Genomic DNA, 25,850 nt, shown 5'->3' with positions numbered 1-25,850 from the left:
AAATGTAATTTCGTCGTTCTTGCATGTGTAATTTTCAAAAGCGTAATCTAAACTTGCTATTTGTTTGTGCATATTAATGTGAGAACAATGACGTCAACTGTGAATAGTCATTTTACTTTATCTCTGCAATGTCATGCTTTTTTTGTCATATTTCTGCAAAATTAAAATAGCTATTAAATATATCTATATACCTATTTCAATGGTTCTGTATACATGTGTCTACTGTCCGTAATTTCTGTCGGAATTTTGTTTTTTGTGCATGTACATTCTACATGGCCATAATCTGTTACACCTGTACACTAATACAATATGAGTTTGTGTCCAGAGCTGCAGAGATGCCTGAATTCTTACAGAGATTACCGTAAAGTGGTGAGGTCTGCTGTTATATTCACATGCCCTTCTCTGTTTGTGCGCTGCGAAATAGCCATTAACAACTACTTTATACTCTTCAATAAAACTCGGGTATTAGTTTTAATCAATGGAATTGCATTTTTCTCAATGGTGTCCGTAATGGTTGAAATACTGTGTATTAGCCTTGCGTACACAAATGCATCGTACAAAATATACGGTGTTATTTTTGACAAATACATTCTATGCTGGGATACATTCTTCGTCAACAATATCGTTGGACAATACAGACACACTGGATGCATTGACAAGTTGTACACTGGAGATTTCGACAATTTTGGATTACAGCCCGAACACAGTTGAAACTACACGAGATCTCAAAGGTGTCGAATTTATTACAGTGTTTATTATTGATGTTGACTCTGACACGTAGGGGAGGGTCACTGTTTGTTGCATGTGAAAATTGGGGAGGGTCACTTTTTTCTTGCCAACACTTTTGAAGGGTCACTATTTTACGTGTATCGTCATTTTGAAAAAAAACGCCGGCCCTCCCTCCCTCTAATTTATGCTGAGTCCCTTAGCCACGTGCACGTGGGTGCAAGTGATACATCAAATCGATCGTCTCTTTGCTGTTTGTAGGGTTTATTTCTTTTGTGTATTTCAGTTTCTTAATTTCTTGATGAATGTATGAAACTCACTATTTTACTGTTTCTTTATTTCTTCATTTCTCTATTTTGCCATTTCGCCCTTTAGCGATTTCGTCGATTATAATTAGCCGTAAAAGATTTCTTTACCTTGGAATGACACTAACTATTGGCCCTTTCAACCCGTTTCGACGTCTGTTTACATCTCTCGAAAAGTAGCTCTAGAGGGCGCTACATTAAAGTAACCGGACTTGTCTAGTACTTTCAGGTCAAATTGGTCAAAAATGGGCTTAGAATCTAAGTCTCACTGACAGTTACAAAGCTACTTTATGCAGTCGTCTTAATTCAACAGGAATTGTTAGCACTTCAGTAAATGATTTAAATTGGAAGATTTTCCATAGAGGCCTAGTCACAGGAAGCCTGGCCAAAACTTTCAATTTAAGTGATGGGAAATGCCATATTTGTGGCCAAGAAGAAACACTGGAACACATCTTATTTGAGTGTAAATATGTAAAAGAAATCTGGCAGAAATGTATTTCTGTCTTTGTCAGAAAACACAACTTTGATAGCGATATCAATATCAAAAGATAAGCGATTGCAGGAATCGAAATTGATAATAACGCAACATCTGACATACAGTATTTACTTCCTTTGTAAAATACACAGTTTATAATTTTCGAAATTATGTTACTCTTGATGGGATTAAAGTTTCCCTTGAATCCTGTGTTATGCAATTAGAATGTTGTCTTTTCTCATGGATGAATAAATTTTATTTTACTTATAAGATGATGAACAAAGCTGAGCATTTTATCACAAAGTTTTCAAGCCTTGTAAGACTTGAAGGAGAAGAATGCATACTGAACGCATTTATATGACTGATTTTTTTGGGGAGTATTTTTTCAGACAAGTTGCATTGTAATTTTAACGCATTCATAGTTATGTAGATCAGTTTTATTGCGAATTTGTTGAAATAAATTTATCTTAAAAAAAACGTAGTACTTACAGCACTGACCTCAATCTCCGTACAGTGATTAACGGAGATTGTTCGCGGCGTTGCTAATTATAATCTAACTAGGGAGTCTCAGCTGTAGCCACGGTGCTTGCTAAATAACTAAACGGAAGTAATTTCACTGAAATCATTGATGACGTTGATTACAATTTCAAATTCTAAATATTTTAGATTATTTTTTTTTAGTTTTTGCACAACGTTTTTAAAATAGTTTGCTAATTTTTTTATGAACGAATTCGAGACTAGGAATAACTTCAAAACACATGTACACAATTACAATGGCGGCCTGCTTGAACATACTAAAACAGCGAAAGGCGTTTGAAGTGTTCAGGTGGCTATTGAACCATTCTTATCCACACGTTAGATTGCCGAAGGACTTCTGGACACATGGTACTTATTTCACGAAAGCCCCTTCGTGCTAAAAGTGTTCAACTTTGCCAATCGTCTGGAAAGTTCGTCATGTTTCGTAGGAAGTCCATCGTCAAACTTGCTGAAGCCCGAAGATGAGTGTCTTCGTGAAGTCCAGTGGATTTTGAGAGAGAGACTTTCTCAGAAGTCTGTTCAAACGAAAGTGTATGGCCTTGACAGCCAGAGGAGGTTCGTATTTTGTTGTTGCTTCGATGCACTGCCGTTTTGACTATATTCTCAATACGACCACAGGCCACTGCTGGCAGCAGTTCCGTAGCCAATAAACGTACCCGAGCGATCTAGGGTGGTGGGGACCACAGTCGTTTGTGAACCAAACACGACCGCCGCCTTGTGGGTACGGTGTGGTGCATTATGCTCACCACACAGCGGCCGTCGTGTATCGGTTCACAGGCGACTGTGGTGGGGTCGACCGTTCAAAATCGCTGGGGAAAGATGTTGGCCACGGAGGTGCACAACATCTACACATGCTTTTCAGGCGTGACTAAACATTAATAAAATCATTTCAGTTTTCCAACAGTGTGTATCATCCTTACTGCTCTGCAATACTTGAAAAATCACAGTACATGTGTTTAGATCGTACTCAACACTGTACCTTTATGATACGAATTGGTTGTGTTTCATTCTAGACATCTTCTAGATCTTATGAGAAGATGTGTTTCCATGGGGGAAAGCAACTCTGCTTTAGTGATTGGTCCCAGAGGCAGTGGTAAAACAATGGTAAAAATTGAATATTTTCTTTTACCTTTAATAGACAAGGGACAGTATTGCTAGACAAAGTTGGACAAAATACTCCCTTCCCATGAATCAGGCATATTTCACTTGATATTTAGACTGTTTTTGACATTTTATGGTTCTCCATCATTGTTTTTGCCACGTTTCTCTCACAAGGGGGGAATTATGCCCTCTGCTAGAAAGCATTTTTTTTGGGGGGGGGAGTGGGGATTTGGTTCCAATTTAAGGGGGAATATAATAGGTGAAGCAAATTAGACCTTATTTTTTGTAAGTTTTTTTACAATACAGTTGATCAGGGAACCCAGGCATTTTAAACTGTTTACGATTCAAATAAAAGATAAAATGACTAGGGGTTATTCTGGTAACATTTACCTTCTTCATACCACCCAAACAAAAAACACCATACTGTAGGGACAAGCAAGAAAATATTTGTTAGCAAACAAGAAATTCAGGTGTGATAGTATTATCAAACATTTCAGCTATTTTCCATGTAAAATGTCAAATTCATCAGCCAGAATAATAACAAAGTGAGTTCTCTAGTACATCCAGTTTAGCGGTCACACTTTATAAACAATGAATTTGATTCTGTCTTCCCAGTGGTCTGTATGTTTATCCAACTGTAAACAGTAAACTAAAGGGTTTATTCCAGAATTGTGAACGTAAAAAGATTATTGCTTTGACAATATATGAACACTAGTGTGAATGCATTAAATTTCTCAATTTCGATGTTTAATAATCTTTACTGGAATATTCTTGAAAAATTGATTTTATAAATGAAATTAAATCCCAGCGAATAATTTATGCAATATTACAGTATACAGGCTTTGTTGACAGAGGCACTTTACTCAGAACAGAAATAGCTTGTCGTAGAGGGCGCACTTGTTCCAGCATGATTTCATGTCACTGACCTGGAATCATTTTGGCATTATTAAACAAAAATTATCAAACATCAAAGTTGAGAAATTTAATCCATTCCCTTGAAACTTATTTATTTTATTTAGTTATTTATTTTATCTTTAACACAAACTGTTTTTGATGAACAGTGAATTTCTTATTTGATATTGATCAACAATTTTGGTCATAGGGGCCTCTAAGACAAAGTAAACACCATTATTTCAGTTTACAAACTTTATCCCAAAATTCATCACGCAATGGTTTCATCCTTTTGTTTGTAACATCATGGTTCAGTCCATATAATGTAATGTAGGGGTGTAAAGAGTACACTTGCAGAAATCTAGTGAATGATATGGATTTGATTTGCTTGTAGCTGTTACAGAGTGTACTGGATGAAGTGAAATCAGACAAAATAGCCAAGGAGAATTTATTACAAGTCAACTTGAATGGTTTACTTCAGACAGATGATAGGATTGCTCTCAAGGAAATTACAAGACAGCTACAACTGGAAAATACTCTTGGAGATAAAGTCTTTGTAAGTGATAGCATTTCTGATGTTACCATACACAAATGTAGGTAACAGACAAAAATTACTGGTACAAATTGTTTTGCCCTACTTTAAGGTAGAATGTGCCTTTATGTTCCATTTGGTGTATTGAATGTGTACAATGTACAGAAAAATATTTCAAAGTTTCAACATATTCACAGTGTTACATTATATCTATGCTGTACCGGTACATTTAATCTATGTTGATGAGGTCATTTTGAAAAAGAGTTGCTGGTATATTTGTTTTGTGGTACCAATGTACATGTGCTGTGGTATCAGTTACAGTATATATGTATGGTGGTACTGGTATTCATGTATGGTGGTATTGGTTTACCGGGTACATGTACAATGATGCCACCATACGGTACATATATATCAGGTTGGGTATACATGTATAGTAGTACCACTTTACATGTGCAGTGGTATCAGTGTATACAGGGCTTACAGGCAAGCCTTGCCACTTCGATGCCTGGTATGCATGTTTTTTTACACACACTAAACGTTTTCATATCATTAACAGGAAGGAACCTAATGACTGGATTGTTTGTACAGAATAAACAACAGAAAACGGACACCCGAAATATATCTGACATGTAAGCCTTGAGACAGATTACTATCACCAGTCTGGGGTGCAAATTAATGTCTTTACGACCAGATGGCTATTTACTCACACACATCTTAATTAACCCTTTCACCACCATGGTTTGGTCCAAACCCATTGTTATCAATGGTAAGTGTGGACCTGTATACAGGGAATTGGGGGTGAACAGGTTAAAGTTCACACACACCATTACCTTTAGTGTGTGTAAAAAAAAGTATACCAGGCATTGAAGTGGCAAGTCTTGCCTGTAAGCTCTGTATGTATGGTTGTTCTTGCGTACATGTGTGATGGTACCAGCATATATTTATGGTGGTACTGGTGTATATGTGCGGTGGTACTACTGTACATGTATGGTGGTACCATTTTGCATGTGTTGTTTTACCACCATCAATGTATGATGGTACTGTATCTGTATATATGTATAATGGTACTTGTGTACATGTGCAGTGGTACCCGTTATATGTGTATGGTTGTACTGGTGTACATGTGCAGTGGTACCAGTATATGTGTATGGTGGTACTGGTGTACATGTGCAGTGGTACCAGTATATGTGTATGGTGGTACTGGTGTACATGTGCAGTGGTACCAGTATATGTGTATTGTACTGGTGTACATGTGCAGTGGTACCAGTATATGTGTATGGTTGTACTGGTGTGCGTTTGCAGTGGTACCAGTATATACGTATGTACTGGTATGGTGGTACTGGTCTACATGTGCAGTGGTGCCAGTATATATGTACTGGTATGAAGGTACTGGTGTATATGTGCAGTGATACCTGTACATGTGTATGGTGGTACTGGTGTATCGGTACATCTGTGATGGTTCCACTGTACATGTATGGCAGTTGGTGTACATGTGCAGTGGTACCACCGTACATGTACAGTACGTGGTTAGGGTATACAAGTACAGTGGTACCATCTTACATGTAGGATGGTACCTGTATACGTATGGTGGTACTTATGTTTTTGTTGACAGTAGCATAGTGTTGGACAACATGATGCAGAAAAGAAACGATCAGAGGCAATGTGATAATGTTGCATCTTCCAACAGTAACAGTATTTGATGATAGCTTGTCTAACCTCAGTACAGAGTCTTTCACTGTACATGGTTTCAACCCCAACCCCCTCTTCCCTAGACATGACGTCCATCATTTCTGAAATCTTTGATTTCCATTTCACAGGGTTCATTTGCAGAAACACGGGCATTTCTTCTGGAGGCATTGAAAAGTGGTAAGTAGTTGTTGTCTCTTTTTGATTTCTGATAATCACCTCTCCTTCAGTTGAGTACTGTGTTTACTCATCGGGTCAGTCACAATCAGGGTGCGCTAGAGTGTGTCACTTAGGTCAAAATTTCAAGTTCATGATAACTGTCCAGTTAAATAATATGTTGAAAGGTTATGGTATGGGGCATATCTTCCTAAAATTTGGTGAAGCAAACGTCATTAGTTTTACCACAGTGCACGTTGTTTTATATGGTTGACACAGTGTCACGGACGCTACAGAAATGTTGTACATGAAACACAAATGTCATAATAAAATTTTAAACAATGATTTGTTAATGCTTTCTTATGTTATTACAATATAAAAGATGCATATTGGCATTAAAATAAGCTATACTTAGTATGATTTACTTACCGTAATCACTCCATTAGTTCGACTGCTCCATTGTTCGACCGCCCCCTTTTTGGAGGATAATTAATTATTTTACGACCTCCAGTAAATCGACCAATGAGAAACCGCATAATTTGTTTTTCCTCTGTAATTCGACCGCAAGTGTGTCAGCACGGATACATTTTATCAAAGTCAACTTTATATTGCTACAATCGAAATAATATTGTTGCAAATAAATCAATATCAGCGACAACACTGTTGCCAATTACGCCGGTTGCTATAGTTGCAGTACGTGGAGGACTTGTGCACGCTGTTTTCTTGTCTTTTCTTTACCTGTCTTTTATTATGTGCTTACGTTTAATAAAGACTTTTCTAAATATGAATAAAGAATAAAAAGAAATAAAAAAATGTTTGGTTCGAAGAGGGCTGCAGTACATGAAGATGTTATGACTAGACGGCGGTAATCGAGTAAGTATATCATTCAAGGTCACCTTGCGGGGTATCTCAGCCATTTCTGTAACTTTTGGGCCAACTTTTGGAAAGGCAGTACGAAGATGAGTAAGGACTCTTTCACCCATGCTTTTGTTTTTGCAAGTACTTTTTATAGCACTGTGAAAATAGAAGATATATGCAACTTCAGGCCGTCAATTTCAAAACTGAACGCAACTGCTGTACAGTGACGTTTTCCGTTTTCCGTGTGTGACTGATCGTCCAAGGGTCACTGGGGTCAAATGCGTAAATTCAATGTTGCGTAAACAAACACCCAGATCATCCATTGACATCGGATACTTGTATATTTAATTTTCCTACACACCAAAGTTTCATGACCAACGGCGATCGAGAGTTTCACCGTTTCAGTTTCATTTTTTTCGGTTGCTTATTGTGAAAAACGGATGATCGTGACGTGACATTGTTCAAACTGGGCCAGACTAAAAATAAATGCAGGCGGGTGTGCGTAACAAATATTGCAACATTGTTTGTACTGGGGCTCATGTTGAAGTTGTATGTTTCGCCCTTTCATCGCATTTGAGCGGGCAGAAAAGGGAGAGAGGGGTAAACGTTAAAAAAATGGGGTTTATTAAAGTTCAACAGCGAGTGTGATCATGCTCTTGTGTTGTAGCGGTAGTTCTCTTTTTGGAATATGTGTTGGCCCTGAAAAGGGCCGTTTGGTATGTGCTAGAAACTAGCTATGCGATATTACACTGGTGCTATGAAGAAATCAAACGACGATTTCTCCAATATGCTACGGGTGAGTTCTTCTGCCTTGTCATTGATATAGAAGCCTATGTTGCAGTCTTGAACCATACCAATTCTTCGTGAATGGAAATACGGACGACACTTCGGCTTAGTTACGTATTTGCCTTTGACGGCAAGCCGTAAGTCCATGATTCTAGCAAAGTATCGGGCGGCATCTCTCTTCAAACTGGCTGCTTTCTCACCTTTGTACAGGACAGCAACCGCATTTCTGTCATGGGGATTACTCGTGTCTCTACGCAATACATGGTACTCGCCTACGGCTAATGACCTACCATTGCCGTAGTGAGTCATGCCAACAGCCAGCACACCGCGAATGATGACCTTCTTCATGATGGAATTGATCGAGGAATGATTTAGACCAGTAAATTGCACCATTTTAAAGAATTTTTAGCCAATCACCAATCAGATTGAGTTTGAAGAGTCTGTTTCAGATCTATCATTTGACGCCGAGCTGCTAACACATCTTTGTGTTTTCGTTTTAGTGACATGACAGCGCCCATTAGCTCGTGACTTGTCTAACCTTTGATCTCGTAAAGTGTGACCGACTTTCTGTGCGCATGCCTCTGTCCCTCTGTCTTCGCCGCCTACAAGTCACCAGGGGCAACGTGTGAAATACCAGGGCATTGTATAATTGTGTATTAGCCAATCAGAGCAGCCAGAGAAATCTCTTTCTGTATTCACCGGTACTCAACTTTTTTCAGCATCTTTTAATTTTAAAAATCTGAACTGACTTAATTTGTCGATGAAATACAGAACGGGCAGTTTCTGCCTGAAGTTTGAAGAATTAGCCATATTTATATATTCATATTAATACGTGTGACCGTTAGCGGGATTAAAGCTAAAATAAACATTCCATAAACGGATCGGACAATTTGCCAGGTTGAAGTCGTAGTTGCAAGACATATTTTAGTAAACATATACTGTAAACACATAAACTTCGAAGATTATTATTATATTCTATTCCTCAAACACGGAGGCAGGGGAGTCGGCAAAATCCAGCGTACTTCACCGTACTTCAGTACGCATTTTTTTCTGCTTTAAAAAATGATCATGCTGTTGCAACATTTTGACCTCATTGCCTGACTTTTGAACCGGTTGTCGATATCGCGTTACTGCTTTACTTACATGTAGTTGTACGCATTTTAATACATTTTATGCAGATAAAAATAACATTTAATGCCTGACGCAGTTTGAAAATCCCAGCGTTTTTAATACATTTTAGTGACAGCGCCCATTAGCTCGTGACTTGTCTAACCTTTGATCTCGTAAAGTGTGACCGACTTTCTGTGCGCATGCCTCTGTCCCTCTGTCTTCGTTTCGCCGCCTACAAGTCACCAGGGGCAACGTGTGAAATACCAGGGCATTGTATAATTGTGTATTAGCCAATCAGAGCAGCCAGAGAAATCTCTTTCTGTATTCACCGGTACTCAACTTTTTTCAGCATCTTTTAATTTTAAAAATCTGAACTGACTTAATTTGTCGATGAAATACAGAACGGGCAGTTTCTGCCCTGAAGTTTGAAGAATTAGCCATATTTATATATTCATATTATTACGTGTGACCGTTAGCGGGATTAAAGCTAAAATAACATTCCATAAACGGATCGGACAATTTGCCAGGTTGAAGTCGTAGTTGCTAGACATATTTTGGCACACAGTCCATGTAGCCGACAATGAGATGCAAATGATATGCGGTCAAGGTCTCCTAAACTAACTTTCAGCTGGTTCTTCACTTTCTACTATTTTTTAGTATTTTTTACAAAGGCACAGACTTATTCTACCTGCAACTTAAAACTGATAGTGATTTTGTAGCTCATTCTTTACTATTTTTCATAGTTTTTGGTAGCCGGTAACACACACTTCGTGTTCGTGTCGGCTACATGGACGATCTGCCCATTTTTAGTAAACATATACTGTAAACACATAAACTTCGAAGATTATTATTATATTCTATTTTCTCAAACACGGAGGCAGGGGAGTCGGCAAAATCCAGCGTACTTCACCGTACTTCAGTACGCATTTTTTTCTGCTTTAAAAAATGTTCATGCTGTTGCAACATTTTGACCTCATTGCCTGACTTTTGAACCGGTTGTCGATATCGCGTTACTGCTTTACTGTACTTACATGTAGTTGTACGCATTTTAATACATTTTATGCAGATAAAATAACATTTAATGCCTGACGCAGTTTGAAAATCCCAGCGAAACTCAGAGAGTATGTATGTCCATACCAACTGGATTATCAGTGTTTGCACACAGACAAACGTAATTCTGACAAATTTTCTTGGATGTGGACGTACAGAGCGAATTTTCTGTCTGAAATCTAGGCGGACTTGTCGAAAAATTTATCGGCAAATCTATTCATTCTAACCACTATACTTTCACCGGTTTATTGTTGTTTGCCATGTATTCAATCAACTGATTTTGTGGGTGGTAGGGTTTATCAACCGACAAAGAAAATAATTTGCCTGATGATACAACTGAGAGGAACAATTGACAATTTACCATATCAACTTATCACTTTCATTGTTTTGTATCCACACCTACGAAGCAAATCAAAGGTCTCCGTCCTCTATACTCTCAGTAAATATAATGCTCACTTCTATTGTTTTCACAATGGTGTAAATGAGGCGACATAAATGAAAGACATGAAGTGTGATTTCTATCATTTTACAAAAGGAGGCGGTAAATTACCAATACGAACAAAGCGTAAAGCGGGTATATCAAAACGAAAAAGTGTATAAAAACGTCTCTGAAATGAATGCAACTTCACTCGCAATTCGCTATCCTAACGAAGAGCATCACCATGAATCGCATCGACTCCTACTTCGCCAAGGCTACTGCCGAGACTCCTGCGTTACCGCCATCGATGTTCCGCACTCCGTCACGATCAAGAGGAAAGAGAAGCGACCAGTTGGACGTCCCAGAAAGATACCACGTATCGATTCTGCATCTCCAACTCGCGCTGATACCGTTCCACCACCAACAACCGTTGCCACCGTCCAACCGCCTACCGTCCAACCACCACCCGCCGCCGTCGTACCATCACCACCCGTCGTCACCGTACCATCATCACCCGTCGTCACTGCACCGCTGCCCATCGTCACCGAACTCATCGCATCGACACCATCACCAGTCAAGAAACGGGGTTTGTACAAGTCGTACACCCCGAAACAGCGCCGAGAAATTCTTGACCAGGCCAAAGAGAACGGTTTGAATGCCACCGCCAGGCTATTCAACATCCCACTCTCCACACTGAAAACATGGAAGAAGTACGACTTCAAACACGACCAATTCACTCGAGGTGGTCGTCTGGTTGGTGGTGGCCGACAGATGTCATATTCCGTCGAGACCGATGAAGCCATTCTCCAGTGGATTCTACAGCAGCGCGATCTTCAGATCCCGTCACCATCGATGCCATCTGCACTCACGCACTTCAAGTGGTAAAGCCAGAGAACCGCGACTTCAAAGCGTCCAGAGGGTGGTGTCAAAAGTTCATGAGGCGGCATGAACTTGTACTACGCAGCAAGACATCGGTATCGCAAAAGCTCCCGGCCAACCTTCAGCAGCACATCACCAGCTTCCACGATTACGTCCGTACGCAGCGACTCGCAGACGACTTCGATGTCATCGGTAACATGGATGAGACGCCGGTCTACTTCGATCTGGTACCCAACAAGACAGTCGAGAAGCGTGGCACGAAGACCGTCAGAGTGAGAACGACCGGCGCCGAGAAACGACACCTCACCGTGGTACTGGCGGTAGCAGCAAACGGCGATGTTCTTCCACCGATGGTCATCTTCAAGGGGAAGCGGGAGCTGAAGCTGCGGCATCCACCAGGGTTTGTCATCGCTGTTCAGCCGAAGGGCTGGATGGACGAGGACTTGATGGCGAGGTGGGTTGAAGAAATCTGGATACCATACACCGAGCGTCGATACTCGATGTTGGTTCTAGATTCCTTCCGAGCCCATAAAACCGATGCCATCAAGTCCAAAATCCGTCGAGCAAACTCGGTGATGGCGGTGATACCTGGTGGGTGCACATCGAAGCTCCAGCCCCTTGATGTCGTCTTGAACAAGCCGTTCAAGGCGGAACTCCGGCGCTCGTGGACAACGTACATCCAAGAAGCAGCACAGAAAGCCCTCGACAACGAAGACACCGAAAGCCGCCTCACCACCGCCGATCGCCAAACCATCGTAGACTGGGTGACCAGCGCTTGGCAGCAGCTTAGATCGAAGCCGGTAATGGTAGCGAAGTCGTTCAAGGTTTGCGGGATCAGCAACGCTCTAGACGGCAGCGAAGTTAACCTGACCCACAACGAGCAAGTCTTGGCGGACATGTTGGTGGACGTGTTCACCGACGAAGACGATGATGAAGAACCATGGTTTGAAGGCTTCACCGCAGATGAGTTGGCTGTCTAAACCAGTACAGCTAAAAGCCTCAGATCAGTATGTCTGAGCGACAACAAACCCAAACCATAAACGGCCCTTTTCAGGGCCACCACATCCTCCAGAAAGAGTATACCTAAATAAAACAATGCCAACTTTTTATTTTTTATTTTTCTTTTTTTTTATATTTTACTCTCTCTCTCTCTCTCTCTCTCTCTCTCAGAACCTCCGCTTTTTTTTATTTACTCCTCTCTCTCTCTTTTGAGGGGCGGTTGCAAAAAATTGTGGTTCATACATAAAATTGTAATAAACGTATTCTGAATTTAGTGCTACTGGCATAACATCTACAAAATTCTGCAAACAAGAAATTGAAAGAAAACTTAAGCGTCTAAAAATGAAGTGCTGCTCGACAGTACGGCATTTAAATTTAAGGGACATTGAACAAAACAAAATTCTGGCTTGGTGCATTTAATGTCAGGGGAACTTTGGACGAGTGGAACAAAATTTAGCAATGCTGAAAATTTTGCTAAACTGGCATCAGAAATAATCGTCATGACAAATGTATACGGAAACCGTAATATTTTCATTGTGAAAAATGAATGTAATAATTCTGAACAGGGAAACATTCAGTCTGTACACAATTTTCCATTCAAATCATCCATTCATTCATTCAACACAAGTATAAAAAAGTAAGGAAACCAAAAGCCGATTACATGTTTTCAATATTTTGTAAATTGTTTTTATTAGTATCTTCTTTCGCCGTCTTCACCTGAAATATAAAATGACATGGTACCGTTGTTGAGCGTACTAAATAGTCTTTATTGTCTAGCGCCCTCTATGGTATCAACATCCAAGTAAATATGGCGGCGTCCATGTCCATGTCCATGTCGTCGCGGCGTGCTGTGCATATGAATCAATTTTTCCGTCGCCGTTTTGTATTTTTGAAGATCAAAGCTGCAGATCCGAGCTTCTAAGGTATTAGAGACTCATTCTTTCTCGGGTCAAACTGTTAAATTTGATCATACATGCCTCCTACACGACCAGCTGAAGGTGCCTACAGTTCTACATGTAAACTTATGGAAAGTTGTGACCGTCGAAAATATATTCTAGACATTCGACCGGCTGAGTATTGATATTATTTTTTGTAGCCCATCAGTTCGTCTTTTCATAAATCGTAATTATTTTTTCCCGGTCGAACTGATGGAGTTATTACGGTATTTTTCCATGAATAAACACAACCTCAAGTTTAGTGAGAAATACAACAATATTGATCATATTTTTTAATAGGACTTTCAACTTCTCTATGTCCTTCCGCTGGTATGCTGTATTTAAAAGTTTTATTGTCATGAATTAACCATGCTATAGCAACAATATTAATACCATTCAGTGTAATTAAAATGAACTTCTTTCTAAATTATTTTCTGTTTAGTATGACATGTAATTTTGTCACGGACGCTACCAAAATCAAACTTGAAAGTTAGGTCAATTTGAAATATAAAAAGCAATCAACAATCTGGTTTTTTCTTTCTCTTTTCTCCAAAACCTTTCTCTATCAAACATTTAAATTGTGAAAATTGTGTCAAAACATTGACAATTTCTTTAAATTGAACAAGAAAGCTATAGCAACTACTGCAAAAATCAGTTGGAGTATGTGAAAAATGTCTATACCAGTAATAAACTTTCAATATGTCAAAAAACACAGAAGTTAACATGCTTGCGCCTTTAAGTGTAAAACCAAGATAAAACTAGACACCTAGATCAGGCTAGAGAGACAGGTTGTTAAACTTTGACCTGTGGTCCCACAATAAAATTTGCTACAATGTATTTGACACACCACCCCAGAAATCCAAATGGCTTGCAGCTGTTCTAACACCTGTCAGGATGGGGCGCGCACACACACCTAGGTGAGGCTGGAGATCAGAGACGTAGTCTGCCAACCTTTGACCTCTGTTCTATAATATATCTGTACTCTCTGACGAGCATAAAGTTGGCGTCATACTCATCCTCATCCTCAGCCTCAGAGGTCACGCGAAAATGAGGATGAGGATGACGCTACAGTGTCAGCTCCACCGGCGTCAGATCTGATTATTCCCGAATGCATCTGATGGAATGATAAGTGTAAAAACGACTTTAAAAATATGCTCCAAGTTTCATATCACTGTAAATGTGGGATTTGCATTTCATAATATTTAGTTACCTCTCCTCTCAATATCCGTTTCTCACGTTGTAGTTATAAGGCAACATTCTTAGCCCTTAATTTCCTTAAAGTTCAAAGGTTTTATGTTTAATATATTGACTTTTCAGGCCCCAAGTCATAACGTTTATACAAGTTAATTGTTTTATATGTCCTTTGAATAATTAGGGCTTTCACATCACCTCTCATGGTGGCGATTTTTACACATTTTGGACCATGTATACCTTTTTTTGCACCAATTTTTGGAAAATCTTAACACAAGAGTTAAGAGGATACCGACAAACACATCCGCGGATCCATGGACTGAAAATTACGAACATTTCCAAAAAACTAGTCCATATGAGATATTCTAACGGTAAAATATTACCTGCGAACCAGTTTTAGAATTCAAAAGAAAGTTGAGAAAGAATGGAGTTGTTATTTTCTTAAGATATGGGCAATTTTATCATTTATCCATCATCGGGTAGCGTAACCTCCGCAATCTTTGGATACGACGCTGAAGCTGATGCTGAGTAGCGTCATTTTAGCGTCAGCTAGAAAGGTCACCTGAGGATGAGGATGAGGATGACGCCAACTTTACGTTCGTACTCTCTGCCTTCATAATATGTGAAAGTGGTGGAGACAGAGTTGACACAAATGTCATTTCTTACCCCCTTGATTTTTTAAAATTCAAAATGTGATAAGAAAACAATAAAATGTGATGGTTATTTCACATTTAGATTAGTTTATAATCTGAAAAACAATGTTTGCATTTTATTGTAGCATCCGTGACATAATGAATTGAAATGGAATACACAATAATAAATGCATATACAGCACAGAATTCATTGTTCTTTTCACTAGAATTCTAATAACATATTCAATATAATTACTGCATTCTTAAAAACACCAATCTAAGTGTTACAGTTGAGGCTCAACATAACTTTTTGAGTGTTTTATTACTTTTTAAAAAATCAATTTTGTGCAAATTTACAATTTTATGCCTTGAAGACATTTTGTAACCCAACTCCATGTATGTACACACAATACACACTAGTATTTATATTTTCAGTGGATTAACTGCTTTAAAATGTTTTAAATAGTTATTAATTATTAATAATGTAGTAAACACCGTCACGGACGCTACACCGTCACGGATGCTACATTTCCATATTTTAGGAATATTAATAGTTAATGCAAGGGACAGTAATTATATAATTTGTTTATTTAAGGTAGGCACCTATTGACACTTAGGCCTGTGACATCAGATCTTTTATAACTCCTGTTGTCCTTAAGATATGAGTGTGTCACGGACGCTACAAGAATTCCGACCACAACGATCTCCATTTTCATTTATTCACAAAACAATACAATATGCAACTTTATTTAATTTTGGTGTATAAAATGCTTGCCATGGATGTTGAGGTTGGAATTAAATTCAATATTACAATATTTTACCCATTTTTCTACATATAAACTAAAGGTATATGTACTTATGGTCATAAAACACAAAAAACATAACGATGTTACAGTTTTGGTAAAAATACCACAGTTTCTGTTCCGATGCACATAATCACATGAAATAACTTGTGAAAGAAAGATTAGGTATTCTGCAATAACATATGTAAGCTAAAAATTCCACAATTTTAACACTGTGTTCCAAAAAACATTTTGAAATTAAGTACATTTTGAAGTGAAACAGCATAACGCTACTTTTTACAGGTTTTAAAGGCATTTTTGTGGATGTACAACCAAAACTGCACAATATATGCAATATTTCTTTATGTGCCCCAGTTAGATACAACTATTACTATTTATTAGAAACAAATAAGCAATATAATATCAGTCTGAATAGCAGATATATGTCCATAACAAATGAAAATCATCTAGCGCACCCTGATTGTGACTGACCCGTTTGCATACAAATCTCCCTTAGACCATGGACTGGTGAACTAAAACTCTACTTTATTACTGTGCCTGGCACAAGTATAGGATTCCATATATAAGGTCTCGCTGTGATGCCAGAGACAATCAACAGTGGTGTCCAAATATGTTCATTTGGTATGAATATTCATGAGTACAACGCCACAACTCAACAAGTCATTGACAATGACATAGTCCCCACTTGTAAAAGGAGTATTAGTCTTGATGGGGCAGGGAAATGTGGTCATTAAGAAGTATCACTGGAGTGTATAAGTTCATATCTATGGGCACATAGGTTTATGTCGTTTTTCCTATTTATAACAAGAGGCATTTCTAAGTTATGGTTCTAAATCGGGAAAAAAGATCAGACCTCTAGCTGTGTTGGCCAGCCAAGAAAAACATATGTGCATAACAAATGAGGTACGACATGTGAAATTTTAAGGTCTAATATCCTATCAAAATTGAAGCGTACAGAACTTGTGGTTACTGAGTTATGCATATATATGTATAATCAAGGTCTAAGGTCATCAAGGTCACGTGACGTTGAAAAAAAATTGTATTGCTAAGTTATCCCTATATACCAAAAATCAGACCTCTAGCTCTATTGGCTCGCTCAAAATTAGATATGTGCATAATTAATGAGGTACAATATGTGGCGTCATAAGGTGTCCCATCATACCATATATATGAAAGGTTTGGCACTTGTGGTTACTGAGTTGTGGACAAATATGTATATTTGAGGTCAAAGGTCACCAAGGTCACATGACATTTTGTCAAAAAAATTGTATTGCTAAGTTATCCCTATATACCAAAAATCAGACCTCTAGCTCTATTGGTTTGCTCAAAATTAGATATCATACATAATTAATGAGGTACAATATGTGGCGTCATAAAGTGTCCCATCATACCATACATGAAGGGTGTAGCACTTGTGGTTACTGAGTTATGGACAAAATGTATATATTGAGGTCAAAGGTCACCGAGGTCACGTGACATTTTGTCAAAAAATTGTATTGCTAAGTTATCCCTAGATACCAAAAATCAGACCTCTAGCTAAATTGGCTTGCTCAAAATTAGATATGGCATAATTATGAGGTAATATGTGGCGTCATAAGCTGTCCCATCATACCATACATGAAGGGTGTAGCACTTGTGGTTACTGAGTTATGGACAAATATGTATATTTGAGGTCAAAGGTCACCGAGGTCACGTGACATTTTGTCAAAAAAATTGTATTGCTAAGTTATCCCTAGATACCAAAAATCAGACCTCTAGCTAAATTGGCTTGCTCAAAATTAGATATGGCATAATTATGAGGTAATATGTGGCGTCATAAGCTGTCCCATCATACCATACATGAAGGCTGTAGCACTTGTGGTTACTGAGTTATGGACAAATATGTATATTTGAGGTCAAAGGTCACCGAGGTCACGTGACATTTTGTCAAAAAAAAATGTTTTGCTAAGTTATCCCTATATACCAAAAATCAGACCTCTTGCTCTATTGGTTTGCTCAAAATTAGATATGCACATAATAGGTACAATATGTGGCGTCATAAAGTGTCCCATCATACCATACATGAAGGTGTAGCACTTGTGGTTACTGAGTTATGGACAAATATGTATATTTGAGGTCAAAGGTCACTGAGGTCACGTGACATTTTGTCAAAAAAATTGTATTGCTAAGTTATCCCTAGATACCAAAAATCAGACCTCTAGCTCGATTGGCTTGCTCAAAATTAGATATGCACATAATTAATGAGGTACAATATGTGGCGTCATAAGCTGTCCCATCATACCATATATGAAGGGTGTAGCACTTGTGGTTACTGAGTTATGGTTTGAGGTCAAAGGTCACCAAGGTCACATGACATTTTGTCAAACTATCTGAGATATCTGCGTGAATGGATGGACTCACGATGGACTCACGACAGACATGACCCAATCTATAAGCCCCCTGGACTTCATCCATGGGGACTAAAAACTGTGTCACTGCATCCTTTTTGCAATATGAATACCAGGGTTTTACATCACTTTTAACTTTTGAGAGTCCCTGGGACTCCTGGTGTTAGAAAATGGGAGTCCTACATCAAAATATGGGGGTCCCAATTTATTTCACAAAAATGTTTTATAGTTCATCAATGCCATGGTCTTCACTGTGTTCAATTAGTATTAATTTGCATACACAGAGACAACAAGGTTCCATATTGTACATGGAGGGGTAACTATTGTGCAACACATGCACACAACTATAGGGCATATTCAACTGACTCTGTATAGTTTGAACCGCCTGTATAACTATAATGAAGAGTTGAAGACAAAAACACATTTCACTAACCTTTTTATCGATTAATTTTGGTGTTTGACCCAACTTACATTAGTTTAATTCACGTACGCCTGTGTAACTATCTGTGGCTTATCGAGTCACGGACTCGTACTACCATACATACTAGTCAATCCGTTCGCCAAGTTTGATCACATTTTTTGACAAGCACGCCACAAAATCCGCCACAAAATGGAAAGAAACCACTAAGTATCGAGAAAAAAGTTTCATGTCCGGTTTATTTCAGTTAAAAAAATGCGTAACACGTAGGAAATGTCTCGCAATGTCAACAGTTCAGAACAACTACATTTCATTTACAAACCGGGTCGACTGTTATGGCCGTCTCGCTTCAGGACGGCCGGAGGTCAAATATCAACAGTTTAAAGGGGCTTTTTGGCAGTCAAACGCTTGAAAATTCACAAAATACACTTCAATTTAACCGAATCCTTACAAATTTCTCAATCTTGCATGTTTTGGACTTCGAAAACCTTAACCTCGGGTTCCATGTCGAGAGTTAGGCATCACACAGTGCCGCCATCTTGGCCGCCGATACGTTCGAAGTTCACTATCGCGATCGATTTGGTCACCAAATCGCGTCATTTTTCCATAAAATATTCTCAAAAAAACTGTAAAATCTATCATTTCTATCACCCAGAGGGCAGTAGCTTGGCATAATATAGTTGTCTTCCGTGTCTACGGCATGGTAAAGCTTTCAAAACGTACGTACGTGTTTCGTTCAATGCACTGTGGCCGTATCCGCGTACGGGTGAAACTGCAGACCTGATTAAATATTCATGAAAACCGCTGACCTCTTTTGAAGAAAGTTCGCATAAATTACTGGAATTTTCGATCGTTAGGCTGCATGATGTCATTATTTTAGTCCTTATATGGTACTAAACTGGGTTCAAAGGGTCAGGAATACCTCCTTCTGGCTGAGTTCGGCAATGCATAGCTAAGTTAGGCATAAGCATAGAACGCAATCACTGTCGGTTTATATACCGACGTGGCGCTGAGAGCGAGAATGCCGTGTCGGTTTATAAACCGACGCGGCACTTTAAGGGTTAAAGTACGGGGTCGGTAAGGTTTACTGGGATGTGTTTTACGTGTTCAGCAGCTTCGCAAGGTGTACACCAGCAACAGATATTGCTGCGTCCCAAGGGACGCGTGGTTTAGTTTTTGAGGGGTCCTGCGTCCGGTTTTATGCGTAAAGGACGCAGAAATGCGCGTCATGTAAAACCCTGGAATACGATGAGAAACTAAATTTTTATTTTTCTTGGCCTTATACATGGGAGTCTATGGACTGCCTTATACATGGAGTCTATGGACTGCCTTATACATGGGAGTCTATGGAGACTGCCTTATACATGGGAGTCTATGGAGGTGAAAACTAAAAAGTCCTCTAACACGGCCAAATTTGATCGCATTGTGAAACAAATCGACGTGCATCTGTATGGGGTAGGGTACTATCCTTGTGCAAAGTTTGAAAGAAATTGACCTGGGCATGTCTGAGATATCTGCTGTGAACGGACGGACACAGGGAAGGACGGACGCACGCACACACGGACGGACATGACCAAACTATAAGTCCCACCGGACGGTGTCCGTGGGGACTAAAAACAGACACATCTACAAGTGTCAATGTGACAGACATTTGACCATATTAGAATTGCTAAATTATTATCCTTGTCACTATGCAGGGATCCATCTTTGCCACTGAAATCATTTTGTGATCAAATGGGTCACAGATGGAACACTGAGGCAATGAATGCTGGTAATCTTAACAACGTCATGTCTACTTTCACCAAATAGGAATGATTTTTCTGTGTTGCAGGTGACAAGACATTTGCACATAATAAACCAGACATTGTTGTACAATCTGTTTGATATCTCCCAGTCAGCTCAGACACCCATTGCTGTCATCGACTCACCTTATAGGCAGGCAAGTCACTCCCATAAAGTTTGATATGGCCCAGTCAGCTCAGACACCCATTGCTGTTATCGGACTCACTTGTAGGCTGGTAAGTCACTCAAATAAAGTTTGATATCACTCAGTCAGCTCAGACACCCCATGTTAGCAATGGAAATTGACCCATAACATTCTAATGACAAACAGAAGATTACATAAAATAATTCCATCTAAAGTACCTACCTCAAATTGTACCTTTGTCGGAGTGATATTGAAACTGTTATACATTTTTTTTATGAGTGTGAGGTAACTAAGAAATTTTGGTCTACTCTTTTCCAAACCTGGGGAATATATTTTCACTGTCGAATATTGTGTCAGCCAGAGTCATTTTGTTAGTAGATCCTGCATTACCAGAGCTGTTAAAGTTTGTTTTATTAGTTTCCAAAAGATATATTTACATTAGTAGATGTGAAAAAACCACACCAACATTTGTCAATTTCAAGTCTTTATTTTCAACATACAAAAACAGAACGTTACATTGCTATTCAAAAGGGAAAACTTGACAAACATGTTAAGGTAGCGGTAAAGGCTAGAGCGTCAGTTATAAACTTCAATAAAACTATTAAAACATGAAAGAAGTCAACATTCTCTGTGGAATAAAAAAAACTAGACATTTGGGGTCATAAGCATTGCAGAGTTATAGCCCATTGAAACTTCTGAAAAACTGACCAAATAAGAGGAAGTTGGGGAGTCCTTAGTGTATTAACTATGGTAGAGGTCCCCTAGCTTTTAAAAAAATGTTTGAAAAGGGAAAGTCATTTTTTACTGTTTTTTAGGAAAGTTTGACAAGGCAGTGCTTGCATTCAGAATGCGTGACTGCTGTTATAAATGCATTTTTAGATTCTTTGAGTGTCAAAGATGTGTCAAAAGTGAGATTAACCAAAAAGACTGCTCTTTGACTTCAAAAGAGGGGTGCAAATATGGCTTGTTTTCAACAATTTTGACAGAATAACAGTTTTCCTACATAATTTTATACCAATTAAATCCAACCTTTGAAATGAGATATGGACATGGAATTTTTACAGCCTATTAACAAGGTTACAGATAAGATTTGTACGGCACAATTTTCCTGTATTTGAAGTACTTTTTGAAAAATCACATTTTGAAATTTGAAAGAATTTTTAATAATTTTTTGATATGTAAACCCATGTAAAATCATAAAACAAATTTTATTTACAAATCCTGCCGTACAAATCTTACAATTAATAGTGTCAACATATTTATAACTAATTTGGTAATATTAATTTATTATTAAATTCAAAGATGTAAAAAAATATGAAAAATTAAATTTTAATATTGATTGGTGTCATATTTCAAAATCATGGCTACAAACATACAATTTTTATATTCTTTGGAGAAAGTATTAACTAAGGGAGTTATCCTGAAAATTTGAACTAAATATCTTGATTCTAACACTTGAAACTTGACATTAACTCTGAGAAAAGAATTGGTGCAAAAATAGCCTTTACCGCTACCTTAAGAAGTAGGGAGACATGTTACAAGTATTGGAAAAATCTTAAGACTTTTCAAATTTTCAACTTTTTTTATTGAACGGTATACATTTGTAATCCAGTGAATGGTGAAGTATAATGTATTTTCTTTCTTTTTGAAGACTGCAATAAAATAATTAAAAAATTTAAAAAACAGTCAGCTCAGACACGCATTCCTGTCATCAGACTCACTTGTAGGCTAGTAAGTCACTCTGATAAAGTTTGATATCGCCCATTCAGCTCAGATACCTGTTGCTGTCAGTGGACTCACTTATAGACTGGTAAGTCACTCAAATAAAGTTTGATGTCATCCAGTTAGCTCAGACACCCATTGCTGTCATAGGACTCACACGTAGAATGATAGGTCATTCCTATAAAGTTTGATATCGCCAAGTCGATCAGCTCAGACACCCATTGCTGTCATCAGACTCACTTGTAGGCTGGTAAGTCACTCAAATAAAGTTTGATATCACCCAGTCAGCTCAGACACCCATTGCTGTCATAGGACTCACACGTAGAATGATAGGTCATTCCTATAAAGTTTGATATCGCCAAGTCAGCTCAGACTCACTTATAGGCTGGTAAGTCACTACAATACAGTTTGAATCTCCAAGTAGGCTCAGACACTCATTGCTGTCATCAGACTTATTGTAGACTGGTAAATCGTTTCAATAAAGTTTGATATCGCCCAGTCAGCTCAGATACCCATTGCTGTCATCGGACACACTTACAGACTGGTAAGTCACTACGATATAGTTTGATATCTCCCAGTCAGCTCAGACACCCATTGCTGTCATTGGACTCACTTGTAGGCTGGTAAGTCACTCTGATAAAGTTTGATATCGCCCAGTCAGCTCAGATACCCATTGCTGTCATCAGACTCACTTGTAGACTGGTAAGTCATTTTGATAAAGTTTGATATCGCGCAGTCAGCTCAGATACCCATTGCTGTGAATGGACTCACTTGTAAGCTGGTAAGTCACTCAGATAAAGTTTGATATTGCCCAGTCAGCTCAGACACGCATTGCCTTCATCGGACTCACTTGTAGACTGGTAAATCACTCCGATAAATTTTGATATCTCCCAGTCAGCTCAGACACCCATAGCTGTCATCGGACTCACTTACAGACTGGTAAGTCATTTCTATAAATTTGATATCACCCAGTCAGCTCAGACACCCATAGCTGTTATCAAACTCGCTTATAAGCTTGTAAGTCACTCTGATAAATTTTGATATTGCCGAGTCAGCTCAGACACTTATCACTGTGAATGGAGTCACTTGTAGGCTGGTAAATCACTCAGATAAAGTTTGATATTGCCCAGTCAGCTCAGTAAGCATTGCTGTCATCGGACACACTTGTAGACTGGTAAGTCACGCCGATAAATTTTGATATCTCCCAGTCAGCTCAGACACGAATTGCTGTCATCAGACTCACTTGTGGACTGGTATGTCACTCAGATAAATTTTGATATCTCCCAGTCAGCTCAGACACGTAATTCTGTCATAGGACTAACTTACAGACTGGTAAGTCACTGCGATACAGTTTGATATCTCCCAGTCAGCTCAGACACCATTGCTGTCATCTGACTCACTAATAGGCTGGTAAGTCACTCCACGGTTGTTTTGTATTGAAGGTTTATCAGTAACAATAAAACAAGTTGCAGTGCTTGTCAGAATGGTGTCATAACAGCAGAGAATAGTTGGAAGTTGTATACAAACAGTTATTGATACAATTGTATTTGCCATATGAATACAATGTTGAATATATAACCTTGAATTTGAAGAATTGGCATAGCCTTGCAGATCAATAATTCTATGATATCACTTATATTACATTCAACATCTCTCACTCTGTGATGTCATACATATTCACAAAAATGATCTCGTCGTCATATTAGAATTATCTCTGTCTTGCTTTGATGTGCAGTAAAACAAGAGTAAACTCAACAATAAAAATACTTAAGTTGTTCACCCCTTATTCCTCATAGATAGGTCCACACTCACCATTGTCAACAATGAGTTTAGGCCAAACCATGGTTTTAAAAGGGTTAAGGCTTGATCAACCTTTGCTAGGCAGAGCAAGGCTAGACAGACTTTCAGGGGATAAATCACATTACAGAATTTGACAACTGAACTTTTGTGTCCTAATTATTTGATTTATTGCTTACAATTTATTTCTGATAAAATACAACCAAGTGCTTTGGCTTGATTTCTTACAGGATGTCATTGAGTTACTTGAGAAGAGGGTGAAATCACGTTTCTCACATCGACAAATTCACATCTTCAGTTCACTTACATTTGAAGAGTACAAAGAAGTCTCTGTTGGAATTCTTAGTCTTCCAAAAACATTCCCAGAGAGAAAATTTATGCAGCAATGGAATCAACATGTGAAGGTAAGTCATGTGATATCATGAACCAATCACAGAGAAGGGCTAGATAAAGGAGGTAAGTCATGTGATATTTTGAGCCAATCACAAAGGAGGGTCACATCATGGAGGCATGTGATGTCATACACCAATCAGTGAAAAGGGTCATATCATGTTTAATTTCAGTTAATTGCTACAAAATCAACTCATATTGCTGAGTCAACCCATTAAGAAGAATCCCAGTAGGATAGCTGTATACCATGTTAATGTTAAAATGCTGCACTGAAGAATTTGGAAATCATAATTATGACATACACACTGTTACAATTGAACAATCTCACTGCAGACATGACCTTCACACACTGTTACAACTGAACAATCTCACTGCAGACATGACTTTCAAAAGACATCAGTGGGTTTTGTTATCAAACCCTTGAAGTGTTTCAAAACAATTAGCAATTTTCAAAAAACAGATTTTTTTTCCTGTTTCAATGAATGACAAATAGTGGTACAGGCATATCCTTTTTGGTGATAGTCTTTGACTTGAAATGGTGAGGAAGGCTTGACATTGTCTCTTCATTTTGTTTCTTTGCAGGAATTGTCAAAGGAGACAATGACAGTTGATGTCTTGCAGAGACTCTATCACTCTGATAAAAATATCAGAGCTTTGAAGTCATTTCTGGTGAGAAAAGTCAATAGTATCCTAAAATCTGTCCTTCTCGACACTTCTGTGTTTAGGAAACCTCTGTTATAAGGACACCTTTATAATCAGGACACTTCTATAATCAGGACATCTTTATTGTCAGGACACCTGTGTTTAGGAGACCTCTGTACTCAGGTCACCTCTATAATCAGGACATCTATTGTCAGGACACCTCTGTCTTTAGGAAACCTCTGTTATCAAGTCACCTTTATAATCAGGACACTCCTATAATCAGGATATCCGTATTGTCAGGACACCTCTTAATGAGGATGTCTCTGTTACTTGTCTACACAGATGCGCCTCTGCTATGTACAGATTCTCCAAGGAAAATGTTACAAGTTTAAAGGCCTATGTTGGCGCCGCGTTTACCCACAAGATTACAATTTCAATAGAAAAGAAAAGGCTATCACACCTCCATAATCCTCTTACAGACTAGAACAAAGGTGATC

The 25,850-nt window shown here is 38.5% G+C and overlaps 2 protein-coding genes across 3 annotated transcripts in view; one reads left to right on the top strand and one right to left on the bottom strand.

The window, feature by feature from the left end:
- The window catches only part of LOC139124096 (E3 ubiquitin-protein ligase DCST1-like), a 46,521-nt gene that overhangs the window by 14,219 nt on the left and 6,452 nt on the right, over window positions 1–25,850 (bottom strand). The gene's annotated exons all lie outside the window — the stretch shown is intronic.
- On the top strand, window positions 2,285–24,774 carry LOC139124102 (origin recognition complex subunit 4-like). Of its 2 annotated transcripts, none has more exons than XM_070690245.1 (5): window positions 2,285–2,598; window positions 3,057–3,147; window positions 4,430–4,591; window positions 6,385–6,433; window positions 20,707–20,791. In XM_070690245.1, exons 2-5 carry the CDS (start codon window positions 3,073–3,075, stop codon window positions 20,757–20,759), a joined length of 339 nt encoding a protein of 112 aa, XP_070546346.1. In that variant the 5' UTR covers window positions 2,285–2,598; window positions 3,057–3,072; the 3' UTR covers window positions 20,760–20,791. The 2 variants fall into 2 exon arrangements, with proteins under 2 accessions (XP_070546346.1, XP_070546347.1); XM_070690246.1 differs by lacking the exon at window positions 20,707–20,791 and adding an exon at window positions 24,552–24,774 and having other exon boundaries at window positions 2,288–2,598.

Source organism: Ptychodera flava, assembly GCF_041260155.1.
Source record: "Ptychodera flava strain L36383 chromosome 23 unlocalized genomic scaffold, AS_Pfla_20210202 Scaffold_23__1_contigs__length_28996876_pilon, whole genome shotgun sequence".
NCBI classification, from domain to species: Eukaryota; Metazoa; Hemichordata; class Enteropneusta; family Ptychoderidae; genus Ptychodera; species Ptychodera flava.
Note: the sequence above shows the minus strand (reverse complement) of the source record. Positions and strands in the feature narration are given on the sequence as shown.